This window comes from Nyctibius grandis, chromosome 4 (genome assembly GCF_013368605.1).
Source record: "Nyctibius grandis isolate bNycGra1 chromosome 4, bNycGra1.pri, whole genome shotgun sequence".
NCBI lineage: Eukaryota > Metazoa > Chordata > Aves > Nyctibiiformes > Nyctibiidae > Nyctibius > Nyctibius grandis.
In genome coordinates this window covers 33,976,202-33,999,772 of record NC_090661.1, presented here as the reverse complement: position 1 = coordinate 33,999,772, position 23,571 = coordinate 33,976,202, and the positions used below count along the sequence as shown (strand labels likewise).

Below are 23,571 nucleotides of genomic sequence, written 5' to 3'. Positions count from 1 at the left end.
ACCCTGTGCTGGGCTGACGGGCTGCTCTGCCAAGCACACAGGCCAGAGCTGGAAGAAAGAGAGGAGACTGCTGCCAAAGAGGCATAAGCCACAGGGAGCAGCCAACGCAGCACGGCTGGTATCCAGGGGACTGAGTCAGCCCCAGTCTCACATGCACCATGAAGGCCCTGGCAGGCCTCCCTACATCCTCCCACCCACTTCTTGTGAGATGCCATTTGCTTCCACCAACTGCGCAGCCTTTGGAAAAGCAGGTGCATCCAAGGAGCACTTCTTTTTTTTTAAACAGGTTTTTTTTAATAATTGCAAGGAAGAGTGAGTCAGTAACAACAGCACAGGCTTCCCCGGTATCTGCCAGCAGCACCTGCCTCCTCTAGCCGCCATGGAGGATCCCCAGGGCCTGTTTCACACTGTGCTCCTCAGCACAGCAATGAAGGAGACGCAGGAGGGATGGAGTACAACAGCTACAGCACTACGCCTGTAACAGAGCAACATGCACCCCTTGCTACCGTGCCTGAATCCCCACAGGTCCAGCTGAGCAATAAGGTTGGAGGGGTTCGCACTCCTGACGTGAAGCATAAAATGAGGTCTCTGCCCAGGGAAAGGCAAATGATTTACTCAAGACATTTCACTTGATGGTAGGATGAGGCAGCAGGGATTGTACCTTTATTTGGGACGTACTGTGGCTTGCAACAGAGGATTCCTGCTAAAGAAGGACACAAAACCCACATGGGGAAGCCAGAATGACAGAACTGCAGGTTCAAAGCACAGCAAGTACCACCGATGCTCATACCAGAGCTGCCGCAACCCATCACAGCGAGGGACGTCCTCTCCGGTGTCCTTCCGTTGCAAGGGACAGGACTTGCAGAAATATCTTGGACTGAGGTGGGAAGAAAATTTTAGAAAAAGATAACACCTTGCTGAAAACATTTTACTGCCAGGTTCTTCTGGTTCAAACGTGGAAGCGCTTATCTTGGACAGCTTCCACTTGAGCTATGTTGTCAGCCTAGCAAAACACTGATTCCCCCCTGCCGCATGCTATACATTTGGGACAGGCAAGGAAGAAAGGGCAGGTACTTAGGAGACAGTGCCCTGGTTCCAGCTGAGCCCTGGCCTGGAAGGGCAACAAAAGCACTGTAAAACCTCACTCCAACACCGGGCAAGTAGCCTGGGCAGACCACTACTAAGCTGCACCCCAATTCCTCCTTCCGTAACTTTTTAATCTGTTTTTGCACAGAATTTAATAATCAACTAAAAAGGAGTCTTTAAGACATGTCAAGCACCCTCTCACAGATAACCCAGAAGAAAGGCTCCCATACACTCTAAGGCACACCTCATGTGCCAGTTCAAGGTAGGTTTCTTTTGCCTTTAATAATTTCTCCCATGAATAAGGAATGCCTAATGAAAGTGCTCTTACCCTGACAGTATTTGTATTCTGACACCCAGCTGCTACTCATATGCCTCTCCTAAGACAGTCCCTTTTTAACATTACAGTAGCGAGGGCAGGAGATGTGTGGAAGCAGACATTGCCTAACATAAGTGCTTAAAGGAGTTGTTTAGCTTAGTACCAGTCTCTTATTTCAGACTTCAGGCCTAAAGGCTGCTGGATTAGCCCCCTTCATGGAGTCTTTTAAACAGTGTTCTCTAACATATGCATACCTATACATGGCAAAATTAAAGCCTTTTTCACTGTAGACTCATCCTCCGTTCAGGCGGCTCCACAGCCAATACTGCTTGAGCAAGCACTTCTGCAGACAGCATATGGTGCCACTCATCATTTTGCCCTGTCCTGCCCTGGACTTAAGAGTGGACACATCAGTACCTCGTTCACACTCATGCTTACACCACCATCAGCCTTGGTGCAATTCCACGGGAGGGAAATCTCAAACACTGTACTGGTCACAGTTCTCTCAGGTACATCATTTATTTTAGGGGAAAGGGAATGGTTTCACAATGGAGAATGACTAAGCCAACCACCATTCTTCAGTTACCATGGTTGGATGCCCACAAATTCATCACTCTTGCCCAAGGATTGGCTGTGGAAGTTACCACCATATCAAGCTCTTTGACCTTGCTGCCTCATGTTGGGAAGCTGCCTAGAGATATCTCCTACACACAGAAAGCCAGCAAGAGCATTTATGAAGCTAGGGGATTAGACTGAACTTACTTTGATGCATATTCATAAATGCTCATATTCTTGCATGTTTGTTTAAGAAAATGCCAAATCATTTAGTCACAGATAACACGTCAGGGTACAGCTCATCTCTTTAAGAGTGCCTTCCATACTCATCCTTCCTGATTTTGCTGTTGCCTGTCAGTTTTCCTTTGCAACAGTTGCTAAGCAAAACATTTGCAATTCAGCTTACTGTCACAACTGATTGTTCCTAATGGTTACATAGTAAAATGCATGGCTGTTGAGTCTTGTTCATTTTCTGACCTACCCTGTTTTTTTTTTTTTTCAGATCTGTGACGCTCAGGATATTTTATTCTTTACCTAGGGAATGCCTAAATAATGTCTACTGAAATATACGCATGCACAGATACTGCAGGAATAACAAAACTAGCAGATCCTGGATCCTGCATCAAATTACACACACTGACAAGAAATAGATAACCCAAACAGCAGGACATGCAGTTTGTGTGCAATCTATAAGTCATCATTGCCATGATGTTTGTCATCTGTTTTCTCAACTAAGGAATCATTTGAGTGAGGCAAGGTGCATACAGATGACAGGCAGCAGTGTTAGTTACCACGTGGAAGTCAGATTACCCCTGGTACAAACAGCCAAGGAACATTTATTGCCACTTGTTTCAGAAGACCTAAAACCCTCAATTCCAGCAATATCCAGGGTCTGTCAGTATTCACTGAAAACAGGTGTCTCGCTAGCACCCCAAGACATCCACCACGAGTCTTCTCATTAGAGGAATTTGGTATTATTTCTAGAAGTTCAAGTAGCTCTGTTTCTCCTACAATAATCCAGTTCAGTGTAAGACCAATATAGAAAAGTTAATTCAAGACAGACTTAAATTGCTATATTTTTAATATTTGTGGCTAAGAAACTGTACCATAGGTTAGCAGTCACAGCTAGCACTCAACAGAATAGGAAGCAGGAACTCATCTCCTTTCCTGCTGAAGTACAAAAGAGTAAACAAAAGTCAACTTTGTTGAGGAAAAAAAAGGAGGGTCCTTCTCACATTACTAACTGACACATGGACATGTTTATTTCAAGCTTGTGCTTAGACCAGGAAACTTCTCCTATTCCCCTTCAGCCCAAGAGCTTCCCAAGCAGGTAGACCCCAATAACAAACAGGATGGTCAAAAGAAGTTCTTTTTCCATTAGCTTTGGCTTCATCAGAGAGGGCAGGGGGGGGAAGTACACCTCTCCATCCTTCCTCTTCCATGTCTAACTCGTATAAACTTCATCCATAGGTGACGATCAGACTTTTCAGATAAGACAGAAAAAGACCTTTGGAAGCATGAGGGAAAAGAGACTTCTGCAATTCCTAAGAGATTATAGGAGTTTTCAGAAACGGCTTTGGAAACAAGCAGCAATGCAGGTTGCTGCCATGTGTTGAAGCTCTAAAGAGGACAAGGCAGGTTTTCACAAGTGAACTGGTACTAGACTGAAGAAGGGAGAAGTCCCATGCTGTGTACGTGTATGGGCAAAGATTCATTTGTTAGGAGAGAGAAAGAAACAGAGGGACCTGCCTTGTGCAGGAGGAGTAATAGGAAGGTAAATCACCCCCTGTCTTGGGCCCCACGGAAGTTTGCTACAGTCATGCCCACGCTGATAGCAAGGGTAAGCTATAGACTGTGCTGCAAAATTACATCTCCCCTCTTGTCCAAAACCAACTAATTTGAATTTTATATGTGGTTCTCCACCACAACTGCTTGCATTCAGTACTGGCCAAACTGCTGAGTGACACCCATCCAAACCCTTACGCCAAGGGGCACAGTCCCATTTCCCAGACTGTCGAGCCTGGAGAGCTTCATGCACATGACCAGGGTCCAGCCAGAGCCTCCTTTGGTAGAGATCAAATTATTATGGAATAAATTAATTCCTGGCAAGATTCCCCTGGCTTCAAGCTTACACCAATGATAAATGCAGTTCAGTCCAATCCAGCCTTTGTTCCTAAAACTGTCTGTTTTCTGCTCTCTCCATAGCTCCGAGGGCTGCAGGGACAAGCAGGTCTCTGCAACAGAGCTGATGGCAGACTGCATAGCTTCACAGGAATACCAACATGAAACACATTGTTTCAGGGTCTCTGGTTAAGTGCTAATCTTCTTCCGGATTTGGATGCCAGCCCCGATTATGAGAAGTATGCAGCGAACAGAACGGTGCCATGTGATATGTGCGCCTAACCCTCTTCCTACTGGCAGCTGCACATCAGCACAATGTTGCAGTGGGAACAGCAAACCAGTGTCTCCCACAGACTGATTGGCCTTTTGTCCTCAGCTTAGTGCTTGCTGTTGTCTCCTCCGGAAAGCCACATCCACACAATGGAAGGTTGCAGAAGGATGAATGTGATTTCCACCATAACCAGTCCCCTGGAACTCTGCTTTACTCGGTGATCTACCCAGCTCTGACCCAAGCATACGGCTGGGCATCAGCCACACCCATGTCCAACAACAGCGCCGCTCTACGTGCAGCTTCACAGGGAAAAGGATATGGGTAATTCAGATCCCACAGTGGGAGGCTCAAGTCGATCTTGTCTGTGGGCCAAGAAGAAATAATCCCACTCCCAACACACTGAATAACCAGCGGGTGGGCTTGAAGAGCAAGGGCACAGTTGTCCCAACGCTTTCCTCAGCCAGCAATCACACAATTGTTGCACACTACAGTAGGTATTGGCCATCACACAGGGGCGCCGTTGCTGCTGCACAAGCATCCGGTGCAGCGCACCGCATGCTGTGCTCCCACTCCAACTGCTGCCACACATGTTGTGCAGTAACGACCGTGCAACCCTACACCAGCACCCACCAGAGCCTGGGAAGGGAAAGTGACCTGACCCAGCAGCCTGGAAGCCAGGTAAGTAATGAATTTCAGCCCCTCTCTCCCATGGGATTCTCTTCCCTGCCATGGGATCACACATGCTATCATCGAGGCACGTTTACTATCATCAAGGCAAAGGTTACTTTGCAGGACTCTTCCTTCCTCTTATGCAGTCAGATGGCCACAGAGCATTGTGATTGTCAGGGAAACATTTTCTTCCTGCACAGGTCAGGCAATCCAACTCAAAGTGGAGTTTTCATAGCATTAAGTTCAATCCGGTACTTAGCAAGCCTAGCTACACTTATCAGTGGCCCAGGACCTCCTCACATCCTACATCCTATGCACTGTACTGGCAACTGCCAGAGGAAGTTAGTCATTTCCACACATTACACTGCCTCCCATGCCATGAGCCAGCCATCCCATTTCTGCACGCAGGTAAGGTATTGTTAAGTGAATTAGAATTTATTTCTTCCCTTCTTAGCTGCCAAAACAGCTAAGCGTCTTACATTGCTTAACAGGCTACTCTCTAGCACTTCTGTTTTCTGACTTCCTAATGCTTAAGAACCCAACCCTGATAATTTAGAGCCTGTCTCCAGCTCTCTGCGTGGTTTCTCTGTATTTAGGACTGCTGTAGGCTGAGCTCCACCCAGGAAGACTCAGCACAGAGCCCTGACATGTTCACACTGCAGACTTTGAGCTACACTTGAAGCAACAGTTGGCAGAGCAACACAGGTCCATACGAACAGCAACCAGGCAACAAAAGCAGATCAGATCAGAGCACTATGCATTTGCTAGGGAACAAAGAGCCAGGCACCCATCAGTCGAGCAGCTGCAGCAGAGCATCTCCCCACTGACAGGGCATTCCTGCTCAGCTCACTGTAGCAGCAGCCAGCCCTGCTGCATTATCCCAACAGGGAAGCACCAGCTCCCAGGCATGAGGAGCCAACCCACAGCATAGCCGTTTGCTCCCCAAACTCCCAACAGCAGCCTTGCCATTGGGGATCAGACTACTGGTACCTGTTCATGGACGAAGTCTGGTACTCTGCAAAGCAGCATGGCAAAGTCTTCAGATTTTGAGCTTTCAGACTTGGATGGCTAAAGACTGCACTTGTGGAGCAGCTTTGCTTCCTCAAAGCTTCAGCAACTGGGTTCGTGTGAACTGCTCTGAGCTCTGGCAATGTCTGCGGGGCCTAAGAGGAGGCGGCTAATGTTCCTGCATAGGCAACAGAAGCAGCTTCTTTCCCAGCTCAGCAGCTGCTGCGCAGCAGTTCTCTGACCAGCTATTAAGCACTCGCTTCCAGAAGGCAGGAGACTGCATTGGACTTGAAAATGAGACAGATGCCAAATCCCAGTCCAGGGCCAGTGCTTGGGGAACCAGGCAATGTGATGTTCAAGAACACAGATCTGCTGATATTTATTTCCACAACAAAAACAGTTAAAAGGTTTTTTTTCTTAAGACTCTCTCCAGCTCTTTCCCATTCTCTTGCTGCTCCCTCACGGTGGGGAGCTATCTAGGTTTAACTCTTCTCTCTCTTATTGTTTTGGTAAATTAATTTTAACACTGATTAAGTTCTTTCATCTGGCTCACAGTTCATGTCCACAAGCAGTTATGCTGGAGCAATGCAGACCCTGTGCCTTGCAAGAGAGGGAAGGCGCTGCTGGGGACACGTATTTCTCAGGCAGCTATCGATAGTGCAACCCCCTAACTCTATCAAGCCATAAGCATAGTCTCACTGCTTCCAACATTACTTACTTGTATCAGGCAGATTTCCATTTCCCCCACTCCAACTCCCTTCCCCCATAATCTCAGCTATCTTGCATGGCTAGAGGTGGTTTTAAAGTGCATTCCTACCTATGGAGAGTTGGTAGACAGTTTCTTCTTTTCACATGCAGACTAGAACTATCACCTGGTCCAAGATGAAAAAATTCAAGGAATTTGGGCAGGGCTTAAAGAAAGCGAGAAAGCATTGCTTTGGTTTCCAACCTAGTAAAAGGTATTCAGAAGCCTGGAACCGAGCGCAAACCGCAAGCTGCTTTGGCTGCCAGAGCCAGGTCCCCCCTCCATTTGCTGCAGCTCCAAAAACCATATTGCCGAGGAACTGGTTTCATGGCTGGCGTTGACCACTTTATTGACAAGCTGCCATCACCCTTCACTTCCCCCACCCTGCCACCTCTTTCTTCTCTTAACTTTAGGCTCAGCAGGATCAACTCTTATCTGGCTGAAAACTCACTTCTCCATAGCATACACAAGTACTGATCATGGGTGCATCCAACAGAGAACGAGTGACAGATAAGCACAGTCAGACTGGACTGAATATTGTGAAACTGCATCTGGAGTGAGTCTTGCCCCAAGTAAATGGATGAAGAGAGAACACTCACCACTTGCTTATGCAAAAGTTAAATAAATTAGGTGCAAAACATAAGATTTTGGCAGGTCTTTGGAATCATTAGGGACTGCCAATTTGAATATACCTTATGTCACCCTTTGGCAAACTGTCTAGAATACGCTTTACAGACTGCAATTACACAATACATTTATTCACCCCTTTTGTAAGGCTGCAGAAATACCAAAGTTCACTAGCCAAAAGGCAGATAAGCGCTACACAAACTACATTCAGAGCTCTGGAGTATGTTATCCCCAATATACATATGTAAAATATTTTGCCCACTCTTATCTTCTTGGGAAGGCAAAGCAAGTAGCAATGGGGGTTAAATTAAGCCCTAGTTAGTTTGATAGAAACAGGCATATCTAGCTAATATTTCTATTCTCTTCTAAGATCGGAAGGGTGGCTGTTGTTCTGGTGCACTGCAATTTCATGACAAATAAGCACCCTTACAAAACCTTTTTAAGGGTTCACATGAGAAGAAGTCATAGGAGAATGCGACTTACCAATCCACCACACAGGAAGGTCAGGGGAACAGAAACCCAAGGGAGTTTTGCCAATGCCTCACTCTTTGCTATAGCATCAGGGCAGCACTCACACCCAGAGGGATGCTTATCCAAAGGACATCTCTTACTGCTTACTGCACCCCTTCACTGATGAAGAGGTTTGCACTTTGCCTGGAGAGCTGTTCCTTTGGATGCGCTGTGCAGACCGAATCCACACCTTCAATTCCCACAGCCTGACTGTGCCCAGTGCAGGCACTCCCCTACCTCAAGCCTGCCTGCTGCTGCCCTGCTCAGAAGCAGAGCAAGGCTTACTCAATTAGAGGCTGCCAGAGCCCACTGCCAGCAGGGGACTTCCAAATAAGCTCTGAAGGAAAGTGACACCAACAGAACAGTCTCTATGTGAAAGAGATGAAGATAATTATTAAAAACTTATTAACAAAAAGTTTCAAAAGCTCTTTCCAGCACCACATCATTTTGTTAATGTATCGGACCATGAAAGCCAGTAACCCACCTAAGCAGAACAGCAATCTTCAATCTAAAGCATATGAGATCACCAAACACAATGGCAGAGTAAGATGGTAACAGATTTCCCTTCCCAGCTCCTGTTAATGAAGGTGGGGCAAGGAAGGGAAGGAAGAGGAGTAGAAGGGAGAGTTTGGGATAGGGAAATATAGGTAGAAAAAAAGACATAAAGAAGTACTATCAGAGGCTTTAAACTCAAAGCAAAATTTAACAAAAAATAGTATGCTGGTGAGTTTATTCTCTTTGGCTATGCTCACAGCAGAGACTTGCTACAAAAACTTCTGTACTACACTAGCAGAGTTGGAAGGGTGTGGAGAAAGGGACATCTATAACTGCAATTTCGTAGCGGCACACTAAAAGCAGACATCTGAAGGTAAAGGTGACAGAAATACAGAATCACAGAATCGTCTTGGTTGGAAAGGACCTTTAAGATCATTGAGTCCAACCATTAACGTAACACTACCAAGTCAACCACTAAACCATGTCCCTAAGCACCACATCTACACCTCTTTTAAACACCTCCAGGGTGTGTTTCCACCACTTCCCTGGGCAGCCTGTTCCAATGTTTGATAACCCTTTCAGCGAAGAAATTCTTCCTAACATCCAATCTAAACCTCCCTTCGTTCAACTTGAGGCTGTTTCCTCTCATTCTATCACTTGTTACCTGGGAGAAGAGACTAACACCCTCCTCACTGCAACCTCCTTTCAGGTCCTTGTATACAGCAATAAGGTCTACCCTGAGCCTCTTTTTCTCGAGACTAAACAACCCCAGTTCCCTCAGCTGCTCCTCATAAGACTTGTGCTCCAGACCCTTCACCAGCTTCGTTGCCCTTCTTTGGACTCGTGCCAGCACCTCAATGTCTTTCTTGTAGTGAGGGGCCCAGAACTGAACAGAGTTTTCAAGGTGTGGCCTCACCAGTGCTGAGTACAGGGGGACGATGGGACGATCACTTCCCTAGTCCTGCTGGCCCCACTATTTGATATAAGCCAGGATGCTGTTGGCCTTCTTGGCCACCTGGGCACACTGCTGGCTCATATTCAGCCGGCCATCGACCAACACCCCCAGGTCCTTTTCCACCAGGCAGCCTTCACAAGCACCACTCTAAAGTGGTCCATTACTAGACTTCATCCTGAAGAGAGAGTGGGAAGCACTCAAGCAGGGTGTGCTGCTAGTGGCTGCGCCAGCACCTAAAACCAACAGTAAGTCAAACACATGGTGCTAGTGCAGAAAAATACGGAATTGAAAATAATTTCTTTGAGTCAAGTGGATTGTAAGTGAGTACCACAAACAGGGAAGCAACTTTTATGTGCTGTAATCAGCACAAGGCGTCTTAAGATAACACTTAAAGGAAAAAAAAGAAAGGGTCCATTTAAAAATCAGTTACCATCACTTCAGTGCTCATGCCCTTGCAGCATCTGGGAACCACGTTCACAGATCAGAGTTCTGCTATGCAGGGTGCTGTACAAACACAGGGCAGAAACACTGTCCCTTTCCCCAAGTTCCCTGCAGGCTACAAGCGTGGCGAGAGACTGCAAAAAGATGCAGATGGATGCAAAGGCGGAGTGCAAGGCAACACACAGACACGGCTCAGGCCAGCAGGAAGAGATCTTCGCACATCATGGGGCCCACCACATAGATCTCTGGCCACTGGCACTCTAGGACTTGCTCCTCACCTTACTGACCACTCTGGCCTACACGGCAACAAGTACATTTCCAGTCTTTCACACAAGCCAGTGACAACAGCAGATGTCTGGGGCAATAATGTAAGTATATAGACAGCGGTGGCAGATGCTGACAGCATGCACAAGATCCAGAGAGGTGAGAACATCTCTCCCCTCCTAAGCTAAATTCAGAGCACATGAAATAAACTCATTCTCATCAGAGGTCATTTCTCTATTCATTTCACCTGCCGGGGGCCATGATGCAGACTGGGCATCTTATAGTGCCTCTACTGTCCAGCACCACACAGGAATAAAGCCTAGAAAAACAGCATGATAATTGCTCAAGAGCAAAATGAAAACCCTGTGATGGGAGTGGTTTTTGGGTGGGGTTTGTTTTTTTTTGAAGGGGTGGGTGTGTTTGGTTGGTTGTTTTACTGTTTTTTGGTGGTGGGTTGTTTTTTTTTTTAAACCTCATTGTTAGGCAAAAAGACTTTTCATTTTTCTGACCCCATCACAGGCCAAATACTGCAAATGAAAACCCTCCTCAGCTGCCAAGTGTATGCCTGACAACTGATGGCTGGCAGCTGGGCATTTTACCACTGCAGGCCCTTTGCTTGCTGCAGTTGCATGTACTCACTCCCCTTTGCCCCTTCTCACCCAGCAGAGCTCTCCACTTTAAAAGCTGCCCACACTTGATCTTCACCACAGTCCTCCTCCTCCCCAAGAAGGAAGAGCCTAAGTTACAGCAAGCTTCATCTCAGGAGGTAAAAATGAGGAAGCAGAATAAAGGCTGGAGACAAGCATGCTGGTACTGCCCTCCTGTCAGGGTATGAAAGGGAGGGCAGGAGAAGCCCTCAGGAAAGCCTGCTCATTGCTCCCAAAAGAAGTGGCTGAAAAGCACAGCAGAGGGATGTGTCTGCTTGGAAACCCCAAGTCCTGCAGAATGAATCTGCAGGGCCAGGAGCTGAAGTCTCTTGGCCTTGCCTATGAAGTTAGCAGTTTGGTGGGTGGGGGGAGAGAACAGACACTGTGCATAGGGACAAGAGGGTATTCTGACAGCAAGACGAGACATTGAGTCTGCTGCAACACAGGCATTTTCTACCATGTAATAAACCAAATGTTAAGTACTACTACATCACACCTCCAATACCACCAGCTGTCCTGCAAGTTCCACACAACAGCAGCGTCCTCTGACACAGCTTGCAAAGAGAAGGCTCCTTTCTGACAAAGGGGTGGCAGGAGATCACCATGAGCTGGGCGCACTGGCTCACCTCCACAGGGCTCCTGCGCTTCTCCTTGCTGTGAGAAGCCCTGTGGTGCTACTGGGGGCTTGGCACGAGAAGCAGCGTGGCCTGTGCCAGGCTTGCCCTGTGTCCCCTAGACCATCAGCTGTAATTGCCTCTCACAGGACTGTAGGCAAAAGTTGTTCCAAGCTCTGCAAACACAGAGGATATTACGGTTCAAGTGTTTTAGTTACTGTAAGCAGTTCACTAATTACAGTAGTAATGATTGGATTATGGCCAGTTAACAGCTTTAAAGAAACAAGCCATTATAGGAGGGGGAGGGAAATACTCCTTTGGGTCTAGGATGGAAGCAGCTTTCAGCGGTCCACCCTGTAGGAAGCTGGCAGCAGTTGGTTGGGTCAGACCATTTGCAACAGGCTGCAACAGCAAGGAGCAGTGTAACGTGTCACTAAATGATACGCTGGCACATGCAAATTATCAGTGTTGGAGGAGGTGTGCTCGCAGGAACAGAAGGTCTCCTGTTCATATGCTGGCCTCGTCAGCTCCAACACCTCTGCATGACTGGACCCAGAAGACATGCTGCAGACAAGTGTGTGCACGCCAAGTTACCGACACAGTATCATGCTTGTGATGCTTTGTTTCAGCATGCAAGGAGTTGTGACTACAGGCATTTTAGAAACTCAACAGAGAGCTGCTAGCTCTAACCAAACAGCCAAACGCAAACACCCACAGTATCAGGAGCCAAAGGCACTCATCAGGAAAAGCAGCTAGAAATTTCCTTTCACTAGCAATTGTTGCCAGTACTGGAAGGACCACAGTATCAGGCATTAATCCCTTAGTGCCTCTAGTTGCTAAAAATCTGTACAAAGAACACGCAGGGAGGCTCCCTGCACACCTGACTCACACCTCTCCAAGCAGCTGGACCAATGGATACCTGCAAGAAGTCCTATTCCAATGCACAGAGACTGTAACAAGGACTGCCAGCTCTGGAAGATGAAGTTTTTTTGTGACCATGCCTTTTACGTGGAGGGCAAGAGGTCCCAGATGCACAGCCTCTCCCTTGAAGGGCATCTTCTGCCCTGCAGGACCTTCCACAAAAGAGGAAAGGAATATTCTATTTTACAGAAGTCCCCAGTGTGTTGAAACCACCATGAAGGGAACAATACTCATTCTTAGATGACTACCCTGATGGTACTGCCAGCAGTACGTCCCTGCGGGTTGGCTAGCTCTGCCTAACCAAGGAAAGCCAACCCCTTGCACCCCCGCCACCCACTTTTTCCTCTCCATCTCGCCCTAGCAAAAGCAGATTCCTACATCCCTCGCCAGCCTTCACCCACAACAGCCACCCCTCGGTGGTGACACCCCACCATCATGCCCCCTGTGCAAGTTCTTCAGTGTCTCCCCTCACCCCCTCCTCAGCAGTATCTTGCTCTGCTTGGTGTCCTTGTTCTCCTCTCCCTTCAGAGGTCTTCAGCTGAGGACTGGCAGAAGCAGAGTTTGGTATCGCTAGCTGGAGGGTGAGGGTTTTCTGGCAGGAGAAAACCAGCAGAGCAAGGCATCTTGCCCAGAGTGAGTTCACACTTGGCTCACCACAGCTGGAAATAGTCTCATCCCTGGCCAGAGTTCCCCAATGGCCCAACAAAACCCTCAGAATCACCGAATCACAGAATGTTAGGGATTGGAAGGGACCTCGAAAGGGAAGGGACCTGCCGGAGCAGGATTACCTAGATCATGTCACACAGTTTCCACGCGCTAGCCATTTTGAAACAGACTGGTTTGTGTTCATGAATGAATGTACTCCCCCTACTGCCCCCACCCAGCCTTCTCTACGCAGCACAGCTGCCTGAAAGTGCCACTGCCAAAAGGTGCCTGATGAGCAAGCACTGACAAAGCACACGGTCTCGCTTTGTGCGTGGAGCCAGGTGTGGCCAAGACTGACGCTTCCTCTGGAGATGCTCCTCCTGTACAGCAGCACCGCGAGCAGAGCTATAGGGAAGGCAGGGGTTTGAACAAACGTACTCCCACACTCTTCTTCCCACTGTGCCCTTCCATCTGAGCTACTGCTCTCCGCTCCCTCATCGGTGGGAGTTCTCCACATCTCCCAAACCAGATCAGACATGTAGGAAACTCACCTGGAAGCATAAATATGCTTTAAAAGCTGGAACTGCTTCTGGCTGCAATCAAAGTTTTCCTTAGGAAATTAAGTATTTTCCATTGTGATAAACCCTGGCATAGACATGGTCTAAACAGCTTTAAACAAAGCGTCCTTTCTTTGGCATTGTTTAGCAGTTAAGAAATTAACTAACTTGCTTTTCTTTCACCTGTGAAACCAAATTTTAAAGTTTTCTTGGGGATAACAAATTTAAGTAGCAGAACTAACTCATCATCTACTGAAAGGTAGATTTAAATAAACTGAGAGGGATCACAGGTAAGTACACTGGGTAGCAAGAGAAACTCGGCTGCTGTAGGGCCAAGGAATCTGGCCAGGAAACAGGGCTCTGGGATGTACACATCACTTTCCATGATGAAGAAAAGAACACTCGGCTGGGATGCAGAGACCATACATGGTTCTCTCACCCTCCTTCATCTCTCAGAGGCCTTTACGGGCTAGCTCCTGGAGTGAAGATGTAACAGCACAACTTCCATTTACAGCAGTGGTGAAGTTCAAGTGCTTAGCATCATATCCTGCAGCGAGGAGTAGCAAGTGCCCTGGCTGCCTGATTCAAAGGCCACGGAAGGCAGAAGTTCTTCCTCTGCTGCCAACTGGCCTTGGTTCAGCACCTCCATAGGAGGAGAGAGTTGACCTCAGCATTGTAAAACAAAGAGTGAGTATTCTGCGTGAAAATTCTCCAGCCATACAGCACTCTGCTCGTGGAAGGAGCAGAGTGAACAGGCTGCCCATCCATGCTGGGTGGCACAGAGATACAAGATTTCACAAGGGTCCTTCTGAAAATGAGGGTCACATATAGGATGCGTGAGCAGAGCCCACATGTGCTATCCTCAAGGGCAGGCCCTACACTGCAGTAATGCACGGTCACTGCAGAGTCAAGCAGACTGCCAAAGAAGCAACCAACTGATACACCAAGTCATCCCTGCCTTCCCATTGACCATGTGAGCCATCTAAGAGGATATGGAACAAGTTGCTGCTTAAGTCGTCTGCCCTGCAGCCTCACCTGCCTATCAACTGCCCACACTAGTTCGTTTCTGTAAGATTGCCCAGAAGCCCTGGATTGCTGGCATTCAGAGACCTACTTGAAACCACTCCAATCTGAGCGACAGACAGGTGATATATGCAGACTCACATCAGTGGTGTCCACTGTAGTGAGTGTTAATAGCCAAGACACGGCCTTTTTACCTGCCAGCACTTCCCATCTTGGCTCTAATACAACAGAAAGGCCAGTTTTGCTGTCATTTCCCACACCCCAGGCAAGAACACGTTTCCAGGAGGCTTTCAGTCTATGTAGATTGAATGACAAATCAAAGATTCATCTGGATGAGAGACCGAAGTCCCCTCTGTTTATTCATGCATACCCCAGCCCTGTCAATGGGAGCTGTTTCAGTTCACTGAGGTGGGAGAAGGTCTCTGCAGAGCCTTGTTCATGTTATAGTGCTTCAAAGCAGCAACAGATTTGGAAGAAGGAGAAGAAGGGACAACTGCAGGTAAAAAAGCCTGAGGTCAGCCAGCTGCAGTACTGGTACAAGGGCTGGCCTGCAAAGGCCTGACCCAGCCCTTACCAATAGGATACACACATTGCCAGCCGAGCAGGAAAGACACAACGACAGGAAACCAACATGGGGAAAAAACAGTTCTGCTTTACTGCCTAATAGGGAGCCAAGAGGTTAAACTGGCACCAGGCCACACCACAAACATCCTATGACCAAGTTCTGCTTTCATGCAGTGGGGGAATGATCAGGGAAGGCAACGGCAGGAGGGCAACAGGAAGCGAGCTTCTTTTGCTAATCATATTAACACTAGTGGTTTTGCTCACTTGAGCATCTCTTGGGTTGGCCCAAGAAGTCCCCAGTTCTGTCTCATGGATCTCGGTGACTCTATTGAGAACCTGTTTGTCAGCCTCATGCGCCGGGTGGCTCCACAGACTTCAATAAAACAGACTTTTCTGGCATGACCAGCACCAGACAGAAGGTCCTGCTGCTGACAAGCCTATCTCACCACTCTTCACCAACTCATCGCAACAGATCCAAGCTCTGTGTAACATGCTTCAGCCCCCAAATCCCAGAGTTAGAGCAAATCTTGTGCCTCTATGAAGAAAAGATGACTCTCTGCCTTTCTTGCTAAGGTCATGTTTTTCCCGCCTAACAGTTGCCAAGCATACTACACACATTTTCCCCCTACACGCACAGTTCACCTATGGCTTTGAGGGGATGAGAGGGTTTTACATTGCTACACAAGAGTTGTAGAAGTCATGCTAGGCACATTCCTTATGGTAACCATCATGTTTCCAAAAGTCACACATGGAAAGAAATCAGTTTTATGTTTTATATAAAAGAAGAATAAACTCTGTTGCACTCTGTCCCCCATCCTCCTCAAACACCATTGCTTAGACTGTACAAAACACCTCTAAAAATCAGAGCAATACATCCAGCAAGCCCCTGGGGCAGACATGACACATTAGAGTGAGACCAGTCCACTGTATGTGTTGCATTTTAGCAGCTTTCCAACGTTTCCCCAGGCAGCTCTCCAGCCTCTTTTCTACAGTGACTGCTTTCTGCACCTCCTCGTCAGAAAGAGCACAGCCATCCTCTGCTATAGCACAAGTGCACCCCTGAGAACAGCCTAAGTGTCAGGCACAACAGTGATAATCCACAGGCAGCTGGAAAATGCTCTCAGTCCTTCCCCAGCAGAGCCATGCACGTTTTCACCATCTCTATCACTGCTGCTTGTGCCAACCTTAAGAACTCCAGGCGAAAGTCTTAAGTGAATCCCAGTGAGGCGGCTCAGAAAAGCACACATGCTCATAACCTGTCCGGGGAGGCCAAGTGAACCCTGCTCCTTCCCCAGTTAAAAATGCATGAGACATGTTAGGCTGTAGAACTGCACCTCTCACACAGCACACATGAGAAGAGCAAGGTGCCTACAGCAGAAGCAGCTGGGGAGCATATTACTACCATTCACCTCAGTGCTGGGAAGAGCACGTACTGTTCACTGGGTCTCCGCTGTAACATGCACAGCTTCTAACAATGTGATCCCAGTGTTCACAAACACTTTACTGAACAGGTTTACCAGCCCACATTCTCACAGCTACCGTCCAGTTACACTTGAATTTCATAGCCAGACAACACCACCTCATACAAAAGCAGCCACTTCCTTCTACGGGGACAAGTTCTCACCAGATAGCCAAGAAAACTGAAGTTTCCAAACAGCTTCTGCTTGAAGGTGCCCTACATGGCATGCCAGACACCGCAAGCTATACCACTGAGCACTGCAAGAAGTCAGGGAGGAAAACAATGTCATCCTCTCTAGCCTTTGCTCTTATGCATGGCAAAAACGTCATTACCAAATCACATGCACAAGAATTTAAATTGGTTGCCTGAAGCAATCAGCAAGAAATTCCCCAGACAGACATACTTTACATCACTGGGCTGGTAGCTGGATGCCTTTGAGGTGTTTCACCCTTCCCTAGAGGATTAGGAGAAGGAACAGTTCAATCCAGTTTGGCAAGTATGGTTCTCATGAGTTGATCCTTGGGATCTGTTATAGAGCCCCCTCAAAGAATATGCAGTCTCCTTTTTAACCTGTGCCCGCTTTCTTCTTAGTTTTCCCCCTTAAATAGGATGTGGAATAGGCAGGTAAGTTACTGCAAAGCACACATGCCTCATTCATCACACACCAAGAGGTTACAATGAATAATAATGTTCTTGTTAAAAAACCCACAAGCGCACATCCTGATGAAACCTGATCACAGAAAGTATGAGGCAGCTCCCACACGCAAGGACAAATAACTGATGTACAAAGCCAGATATTTCCAGAGCCCCCTAGAGCAACTTCTGAGTTTAATGCTTTGAAGAGCAAGTATCTGGCAATAAGCTACCTATGTTAAACAACAAAAGCTTGATCTGAAAGAGAAGAGATATCTGGTGACCTATATTGCCTGCCTGTTTGACTGTAAGAGAGCAGCTGAGCAGGCAATGTTACAGATTTCACCATTCTGCTTCTGTATTGATACTGGTCGGTGCAAAATAAAGCACAGAGGATCCTCAGGTGCATCAGGGCCACCATTCCTACAGCACACCCACACTGCGAAGACCACACAAGGACCATCCCTCGCTATGGCCCATCGAGTACTAGCAGTGTCACTCATAGCGGGAGCAAAGGGAGCCAGTGCTGTACATTCACCAACAACATGCATTAATTTACCTCACATCTGAATGTATGATGGTACTGAAAGAAGTTTCAGCAAACTACTGATTAGGTGTGGTATCACACCTCTGTGTGGGTCCACAGCAGCTACCACAACTGTAGCTTACTGGAAATCTAGATATCTTTCTCAAAATAGACACTGTCTGGACAAGAGGACACTCAATCCAAGGGAAAAAGGAAGCTGTGATTGCGACTTTTACATTCCGTCAGAAATATTAGTCACGGTCATATCACCTGATGTGAGCATGCTACCAGCAGGCTTGGAGGTGGGGTGTTTCCACAAGGGACTTGGGCTCCGTTTAACAGGTACTTTCTGTCATTAACAACCCCACCTCAAACAGAGAGGTGATTAGCACAGCAAAATTCAAATCATAACAACAGCAATAAGGCCTGTTGGATGCAGACACAGTAGGGCTGCGAGATCCATGTCTTTTTAGGTTATGGGATCGCCCTTATATGTGTATATTTATATGCATGGCACAGAGCGGTGAGAGGGGTTCTGGGAGACTGCCATTTCTAACAGGGAATTTCTGTAAGTTCATGAATAACTGCACTTAGTAAGTACTTCTCCAGGGCAGAAACGATGGTCCCAAAGTCTGTGCTATCACTGCTTCAGCAGCACCATAAATCTGAACAGTGCAGTTCTCTCAGCCAGAGATATCATTTACTGCCACATTGCCACAGAAATGCCAACCTGGTGAGCAGCACTGGATAAAGACAAGGCACAGTTATTTCATCTTTTTTTTTTTTTTTTTTTTTCCTTAAGAAAAGCATTACTATCATTCCTTACAGCATTTAAGTTGTATATGGCTGTCTTCTACATACTACAACGAACACTGCTTCCTACTCATATGGTCAAGACAGCAGCTGTCAGGTCAGAAAGCAATTCAGCGTTTAAAGTCTCCCCCTCAGCTCTACAGTTTGGACAAGTTGCTTCAGGTCAGATTTTAAAATAAACCCTGAATGAGGTGCACCTTGAGCAACCAGTTCATTAAATGAGAGTGGCCAAGGGGAGAGCCTGCTGCACACAGGGTCTGAGGGCTGGCCCCTACCAGCACCCCAAACCAGCACCAGCTTCACCCCAGTGTCACTCCTGACCTCCCTGGGACACTCAGGAGGCGGTGGCAGGAGGTTGTCCTTCTCACCACTACCCTTCGCCTCACCTGCAAAGATAAGCCAGGCATGCCGAGCACAAAGTGACTCACCCAGTCCCTCAGGGCCAAATCCAGCTCCTTCACCAAAAGCCCCCAGGTGACTCAGGAAAAGTTTGAACACTGCAGCTGGCCAATGGTCATCAAGAGGGAGAAATGGCCTTGTGGGCACAAGTGACAATCTCTTGGACAGTAAACACCCGCGTATGTACTTTTTACCTAGCTGTAGAGATAGACAAGCTTGCCATGTGAGGCTGTTTCAAGTTTTGCTTTGTAACACTGGGAAACAGCAAGATCAATCTTGTTATGCCTTGGCTAGCACTACTTTGAGGCCTGACTGCAGACAGGAAAGAAGAGAGAAGGGAGGGGAAAGAAAAGGCCATTAGAAGAAACTACTGAGATGAGTTCAACAGAGCAAAGGGGGAAAGAATTTTAATCCCCAGAAGAGACCCCCTGCTTCTGCACAAAAGGCTGTGCAGAGGCTTACATCAAGTGAGAAGCAGCTAAATTTGTCCTGCACATTGTATTTTTTGCTGCTTATGAATAGCAATGCTGCGACAAGCTCTTTAAAACCTCTTAGAGTCTCTTCTGACACACATGAAAAATGGGCTTCGGGTGGAAAGCTGCTTTCCTCCCAGAAACTGTCACTTTATCCCTACGTTGTAAAATAGTAACTTCCCAGGAATGGGCAGGTGGGAAGAGGTGTGAGACCAGTGTCTCTTCTCTGTGTCATGTTCAAGAGGCCAAACTTCACTCTCCAAATATGAAATTCACTCTGCAGCTCATCAATTTACCCATCTCAAAGCAGCTCATGAGATCATATCTCAAGCACCACCCCAGTCAGCAAAGGCTGTCATATCTGTCTCTCAGCATAGGTAGGAAACCTGCAAACCAGCTCCCAAAAACTCAGCAAACTTGTCCTTGCAGCACGCCTGGTGAGGCCATTACTAAAAATCAGCAGGTCTTCCTGCTTCCGATGCCTGCCATGAGCTCTGCTGAGCTCGCGCAGCCAGGAGAAGGGGAGCTGGATTCAGTTCATCTGTGAGCAGCATCTCTAGACTTTGCTTCCCAAGTCTCAATTAGTCCCAGCTGCGCAAAGCCACGCAGGACAGCACTGTGGCACAGCTATCCCCAGCCCGCAGGGCCTTACTGAGCCGTGACATGAGGGGCTGGGCTGGAAACAGCCAGCAAACACAGCCACTTCTCACACGGACATTTGCTCACTGGATTATTGGCCATGCCACCACTTCAGACATGCTGTCTTCCTTCCCAGAGAGGGCCCGAGCACAGAAGTTTCATGTCTGCCTCACTGGCTGGCCTCAGAGCTCTAAATAATAATGACAATAACTTGGTAGTACTTAAATCAGATTTAGTACTGTCTGATTTAGTACTTAAATCAGATAGATTTCCTCTGTCAGAAATTCTCTAGCTATTCCTTAAGTGAAGGAAAACCTAAACCACATGAGTCAACCAGGAAAGACTGAGCCTGAAGAGAGCCTACAGGAATATCTGGGAGGCATGAATCTCTCCTGTTCACCTCAGTAAGCTATTAACCAACATGCACAGCAACGAACATTTAAGTCTAATTACTACAATGATTTCATTTCACAGGTAAGAAGGGGTGACAGTTTTACTGCACCATACATTGCAGGCTTATGCTTGGTGGATACCGTTATCTCCCCACCTCTGAAGGAAGCAAGCCCCAAGACCCCAATAGGGCTTTTGGTCACATTCACACCCTGGGGAGGGGAACAAGACTGTCCTTCAACACCTGCACAGCCTGCTCAGGCTGGGGTCCGGTCATTGATCCCACTGAGGTGGGGTTAGCCTGATGGGCTGCAATGGGAAGAACCTGATCTTCCTACCTACGGACACCAGAGGAGTGAGTTACGACAAAACTATGAGCTTGCACCCACTGCAGAAGGGAACAGCTTCAGCTGTCTATCGGCAGGAAGAAAAACAGCCAAATGACTCCACCACCAGAGAAGGACACCTAACTATACAGAGCCCTCCCGTTCAGCAAGCTGCAGAGTGACACCCAGCACATCAAATTTAACCGGTATCGGCTGACTATCAAAAGAAATTGGCTTGGATTATTTTGAAGCAGATGTGTTAATTCCTTAAAACTCTCTCTTGGCTTCTCCCCTCCTCTGCACAAGTAACCCAAGTTAAGAGAGTAGCTCTCTGTCCCCCTCTTGTGATAGGACCAAGAGAACTTAAAAACTCATGGAGGGAGGTAATATTAAAAGAGTATGGCCTTTAGGGCATGTACCACAGCTTGGGTTTTGGGACTTCTTTTTAAGCCAAAGGTTCAACTCCTGCTTCTGACAATCAAGCCAGCTTCCCATGACATATAAAATATTTCCCCTCATCCTACACCATGAAAGGCAAAAAACCCCACGGTATGACCATCATTTCCCCTCATAGTCTGTGAGTAATACTGCCCATCTCGCTCTGGCCCCCACTGACTGTTCCTAGATGTATCAGCCAGATATTGACTGGAGATACAGATCACAGCCAGGAAGATCTTTTGAAAAAGGAAATTTCCCTCCTCAAAGGGGTAGGGCCTGGTCTTCAGATAAGCCATCACACCCCAGACCAAGATTACATTCTTCTCTTTTGTTGAAATTTAATTTCACACGCCATCAACTCTTTCTCCATTAAATGCCCTTGTTTGTGTGCTTTAATTCTCATGCTGTCTACCCTCACCACCCAAGTCTCTCCAAGCAAGGAAACTGCTGACAGCAGCTCTATAGCTATCACCTTCAATTAACTCATCAGACTCCAGGGGAAAGACTTCTCAGTGGCACCATTTCAGACAGCTATGAACAGGAGAACCTGAAAACCCTTCATCTGGAAGCAGAGGAGCGGGGAAGGAGAGGGGCTAAAGAGGAACAAGAGTCTTCTCACCAGGGTGCTCTCCTTCCCAGTTGCTCACAGCTCCTTACAGGAAGCCCTGCACCTCGGGCTACATTAGATATATATTAATATATCATCTATGCATAAATAAGCAATATCCTCCTTTCTAGTACGGAAGGCTGGGGGATTCTCCTGCCTGCTCGCAGCTCGGGCAGAGTAAGGTGTGATCCACAACGCGAGCCCAGAGTGAAGAAGTGACAGGCCGGGAAGAGCAGCGGGAGCCTGCTGCACCCCGAACTGCCCTGCCATGTTAGCTGAGTGTCGTTGCAATTTCTGCTTTATTGTTGCCTGATGAAGTGACTAAAACGGAAATGTTTCGGGGATTAGGATTCCGGAGTGATGTAATACAGGATGCTTTTGGTTTAAAAGGAGGAGGGTTAAAAAAAAAATATAACTAAAGAGCGGCGAGGCTGGCGCTCCTCCTGAGCTCCCCTCCCCACCGCCACCCCTTCGGTTTAAAAAAAGGGCTGAATGTTACCATTTTTGGACATGAGCTCCGCGCAAGCCCTGCCCTAAACCACACCATTCAAACGAGAATCCAGTTACCGTCCCGCCGCCGGGCTGCCGGGGCCGGGGCGCCGGCAGCGGGGCGGCAGGCGGGGCGGGGGGGGCCCGCCACCGCCCCCCCGGGGTCCCCGCTCCTCCCGGGCGCACCTGCGGGCCGGGGCCGCCGCAGCGGGCCGGGTGCCGGTGACAGGGCGGACATCTGTTGCTGTGGGGGGACCCGCCGCGGCACCTCCCTCCCCGCCTCGCCATCACCTGCCCGCTCCACCCACCCCGCGGCCCCCGCTGCCTCGCCTCGCCTCGCCACGCCGCGCCGCGCCAGCCCCCGGCCAGGCGAGCACCGGCCCCCGCGCGGTCGGTGGGGGCGGCGAGGCCGGGCCCCGGCGGCCCCGCGGTGTGTGTGTGAGGGGAGGGGGAGGTGCGCGCCCACCTTCCTCTGCTGCTTCTCCCAGGCTGGGTCGAGGAGCAGGTCCCGGTCCCAGTCCTCCTCCGGCTGCATGTAGTCGTTGGTCTGCTGCGGGTCGTAGTGATCCATGGCTGCAGCGGTGACCCGAGCCTGCCGTCCGTCCCGGTGGGCTGCCTGCTGTGCCCGCTGTCCCCGGCCCCGCGGCCGCTCAGCCCGAGCAGGCGGCGCCGGCGCCCGCCCCCACCCCTCCGCCTCGGCCGCGCGCAGCACCGCGGGGGCGGAACGCACCGCCCAGCCACCGCCCGTGGCCCGCCCCCGCGCCTCTCATTGGCCGAGGCCCGCGGCCGAGCCTGTATTTCTCCGCGACAGAGCCTCGCTCATTGCGCCCCGCGCGCGTCCGTCATAGTGCCCGGCCGCCGTGATAGGCGGCCTGCGGCCGATCTGCCCCGCCCCCAGTACCGCTCGACACCTCCCCCGTGGCAACCACTGAGGGTGAGGGCGGGCGGGTGAACCGCGGCCGTCGCCCCGCGGGCCGGGCCGGGCCGGGGCCGTGGGGGAAGCTCACTGCCGCTTTCCGGGCGTTTTTCTCTCAACGCCTCCGCGGCAGGACGGGGCGCGGATGCGCAGGAGCCCGTACCGAGAGCGGGCCCCTCACAGGTCCGCCCTCACGGGCGGGACGGCCGAGCGGTGCGGGGGGAGGCTGAGCAGCGCGGGTCAGGGCAGCGTTTTGTCTCCGGGAGGATGTTTCCGTGTCACACAGCTGGTGACCCGTGCTCCCGGCGCCGCGGTGAGGGTGCTCAGTCACGGCCCTGCGGCCCTGCCGCCACCCCGCTCGAACATACTGCTTCCTCGTGGGGTCACGCACGTGCGCCAGCACCCGGGATGCCAAAAAATAACTGTTTC

At 49.0% G+C, this 23,571-nt stretch overlaps 1 protein-coding gene across 6 annotated transcripts in view; it reads right to left on the bottom strand.

Moving 5' to 3' along the window:
* ACTN1 (actinin alpha 1) overlaps nt 1–22,909 on the bottom strand; it is a 97,914-nt gene extending 75,005 nt beyond the window's left edge. For all 6 annotated transcript variants that reach the window (XM_068399951.1, XM_068399948.1, XM_068399949.1 and 3 more), the window contains exon 1: nt 22,693–22,909. In XM_068399951.1, coding sequence (XP_068256052.1) covers nt 22,693–22,797 — 105 coding nt within the window. In that variant the 5' untranslated portion in view covers nt 22,798–22,909. The remainder of the gene's footprint in view (nt 1–22,692) is intronic.
* Nucleotides 22,910–23,571: the final 662 nt, after the last annotated feature.